The sequence below is a fragment of the Pterocles gutturalis genome, unplaced genomic scaffold (genome assembly GCF_000699245.1).
Source record: "Pterocles gutturalis isolate BGI_N339 unplaced genomic scaffold, ASM69924v1 scaffold13911, whole genome shotgun sequence".
Lineage (NCBI taxonomy): Eukaryota > Metazoa > Chordata > Aves > Pterocliformes > Pteroclidae > Pterocles > Pterocles gutturalis.
In genome coordinates this window covers 61-2,880 of record NW_010098006.1, presented here as the reverse complement: position 1 = coordinate 2,880, position 2,820 = coordinate 61, and the positions used below count along the sequence as shown (strand labels likewise).

Here is a 2,820-nt window from a genome sequence, read left to right as displayed (position 1 = left end):
TACGAGCCAGGGGTAACTCTGTGAGCCCTGGGGGTCAGCCCGCCGGCCACGCTCCATATTTTGGGCACAGCAAATGGGGGGGGGACGCAGCAGACTCCCCAGATCTCCCCCAGCGGGGGGAAAACCCGCATTACCAACACGGTTGTAGCAAAAGTAACATGCCACGGGTCCCATGTGGGATCCCAGCTCCTGGAGGCTGGTGCGTTCTGCAGTTTCACTTAATAACTGGAGACTGACGCTGCTGCGCCGTTTGTCTCCAGCTCTGTCCAGGTCCAGCAGAAGAGCTCAGCCATCGTCCAGAAGAAGTCCTTCGTCCCCAGCAGCAAGGGCGAGTATATTGTCACCAAACTCGATGACCTGATCAACTGGGCGCGAAGGGTGAGTCGCTGAACCTGTCCTGTGTGCTCGGGAGAAATGATGCCAACTGCTCTGAGGTGCTGGGGGGAAGCGGATTTGAGCCACGTCCTCCCCAGGATAAAAATAGGCTCCAAATTCCTCCGGAGGGAAATAGCCACGTGTCGTGGCCAGAGGCTGACATTTGGGTGCTGTGTCAGAGGGGGAGAGGGACGCTTCATGAGCGGATGGCGCAGGCTGCCCGTCGGGACAGAGCTGTCCGTCCGTAATGGGGTCTCGGCTGTTCCCTGACCCGCTCTCTCCCCTGCAGAGCTCCCTGTGGCCGATGACGTTTGGCCTGGCGTGCTGTGCCGTGGAGATGATGCACATGGCGGCTCCTCGCTACGACATGGACCGCTTCGGGGTCGTGTTTCGAGCTAGTCCCCGGCAAGCTGACGTCATGATTGTGGCCGGCACCCTGACGAACAAAATGGCTCCGGCTCTCCGAAAGGTACAGCCTGCGCCGGACGCCTCCCGCACGGCTGTGGGTGGGGCGCGGTCTAAACTGTCTGTGTCTGCAGGTCTACGACCAGATGCCGGAGCCTCGCTACGTGGTCTCCATGGGAAGGTGAGTGCCAGGAGATCCGTGTCGCCTTGTCCTTCGTGGCAGGAATCTGGTGTCCCCGAGTCGGGCAGGTTCCCCTTCTCCTTTGCCCGTCCGTCCCGTGGCTGCTGAGCCGCGTTGAGCCGCGCGCTGACGCCAGCCCGTCTCTCGCAGCTGTGCCAACGGCGGGGGTTACTACCACTACTCCTACTCCGTGGTGAGGGGCTGCGACCGCATCGTGCCGGTGGACATCTACGTGCCAGGTAGGAGAGAACCTCCACGTGCCACGGTGCTGACGCCGAGCAGGGCGGGAGTGGGGTTAGTTTTGTACATTTGGACGGTGCCCGGGGTGGTTTTTAAACATCTTCCAGTTTCAAACTGTGGTGCTGAAGGTGCAGACGCTCAGTGAGATGCGCCGGGGCTGTCCAGTGAGCAAAGTTCTCCTCGTGATGCCGAAGTGTGGGCTGTAGTTTAGTCAACCAGATACTCTCTTGTGAGATACCACCTTGCTAAAAGCAAAGCGTTTCTACGCTTTTCAAAAAACACTTTAGTTTCTTTAAAGAAGCGCTCTTGGTGTGATGAAGTGCAGCCTGTGCCATACCCAGAGCCAGAGGGAGATCACCGCCCGCTTTGGGGTGAAGCCCGTGGCTCGGCGGTTCTCGTCGGCTCTGTTTCAGCGCAGGTAGCAGCCCCAGGGGCTTCTTTTTAATCTCTGTCAGGCTGCCCACCAACTGCTGAAGCTTTGCTGTATGGAATCCTGCAGCTTCAGAGGAAAATCAAACGGGAGAAGAAGATCCAGATCTGGTACAGGAAATAGCCTCGTACTCATCACCTGCCCGCTCACTGCCGCCAGGCACCTGCTTGCAGCCGTACGCACAATCTCTGTTCTCACGAGCCTTCCAATAAAACTCGACGTGGTTAAGATGCTCTGGGGTCTTTGATATGTCCCTCTTACCGAAGTGTTTTAATGCATTTAAAAACTGAATTGAGGAGCAGGAGCTGAATTTGATAACAGTCAGGATGTTTTCTGGTCTCAATAGCCTGCGAGGGAAGGGAATGTTTGAAGTTTTCTATCGTGACATGTCAGAAACCTGCCACTTTGGCTTCGGTAGGAAGGTTTGGGACCAACAGGTGAACCCCGGGGTTTTCTTGAGCTTGTCTCTCACTCCCCACCTGCTTTTTGTTTTAATTCCTACAGAGGATCTAATAAATCCTTTATATCTGTGCGCAGAGCAGCCAGAAATTCATTCTAAGTAAAGTATTAATGCTTAAAATCAGAGTATGACCAATAACCATGGGTGCTGCAGCCCCCCTCAGCACAGGGGGAGCAGAGCAGCCCGGGGTGTGTCCCGGGAGCCCGTGGGGAACCAGGAACCGTCAATGCAGAATTGCTCGTGGGCTTTTGAAAGACAAACCAATTGCTCTGAAACAGCAGCGGGGTGTTTCATTCCTTTTTAATGGATTTTATCCCTTCTGGGTAGGGAGGGGAAACTTCATTTGTGCTTCATTGAACTGCCAGGAGGTTGGCAGGACCAGAACCACAGTGGGGGCCCAGGAGACCCCTCCAGGGCTCGGTGGGGCAGGGAGCCCCGAGTCCTTTTGTCCCCTGGGCTTCCATCCCAAGCCTCCAGCCCTCTCCTGCCTCCAGGTAAATCAGCTTCAATCTTCTCTCCTTAGCGTCAGAGGAGATAAGAGCCTCTCCTCCTCGGTGTGTGCTTCTGGCAGCCCCGGGGGCTCCGGCACCCTCAGTGCTTCACGATGGTGGGGGTGATCATCTTGTGGAAGGAGTAGTACCGGCAGTCCTGGGGGGGCACCAGGTCCATCACCGCCGTGCTGATGTTCTCCCTCCTGAATCCGGCCTCCAGCAGCGGCCCCACCTGGGT

General features: G+C 56.8%; 1 protein-coding gene across 1 annotated transcript; it reads left to right on the top strand.

Moving 5' to 3' along the window:
- Nucleotides 1–260: 260 nt before the first annotated feature.
- Nucleotides 261–1,854, top strand: NDUFS7 (NADH dehydrogenase (ubiquinone) Fe-S protein 7, 20kDa (NADH-coenzyme Q reductase); the record flags this gene model as incomplete). The annotated part of the gene is made up of 5 exons (XM_010087475.1): nucleotides 261–378; nucleotides 665–844; nucleotides 915–961; nucleotides 1,112–1,200; nucleotides 1,657–1,854. Coding segments are annotated over 5 exons (532 nt in total), but the record flags the coding sequence as incomplete, so codon positions are not given.
- Between the last annotated feature and the right edge of the window lie 966 nt (nucleotides 1,855–2,820).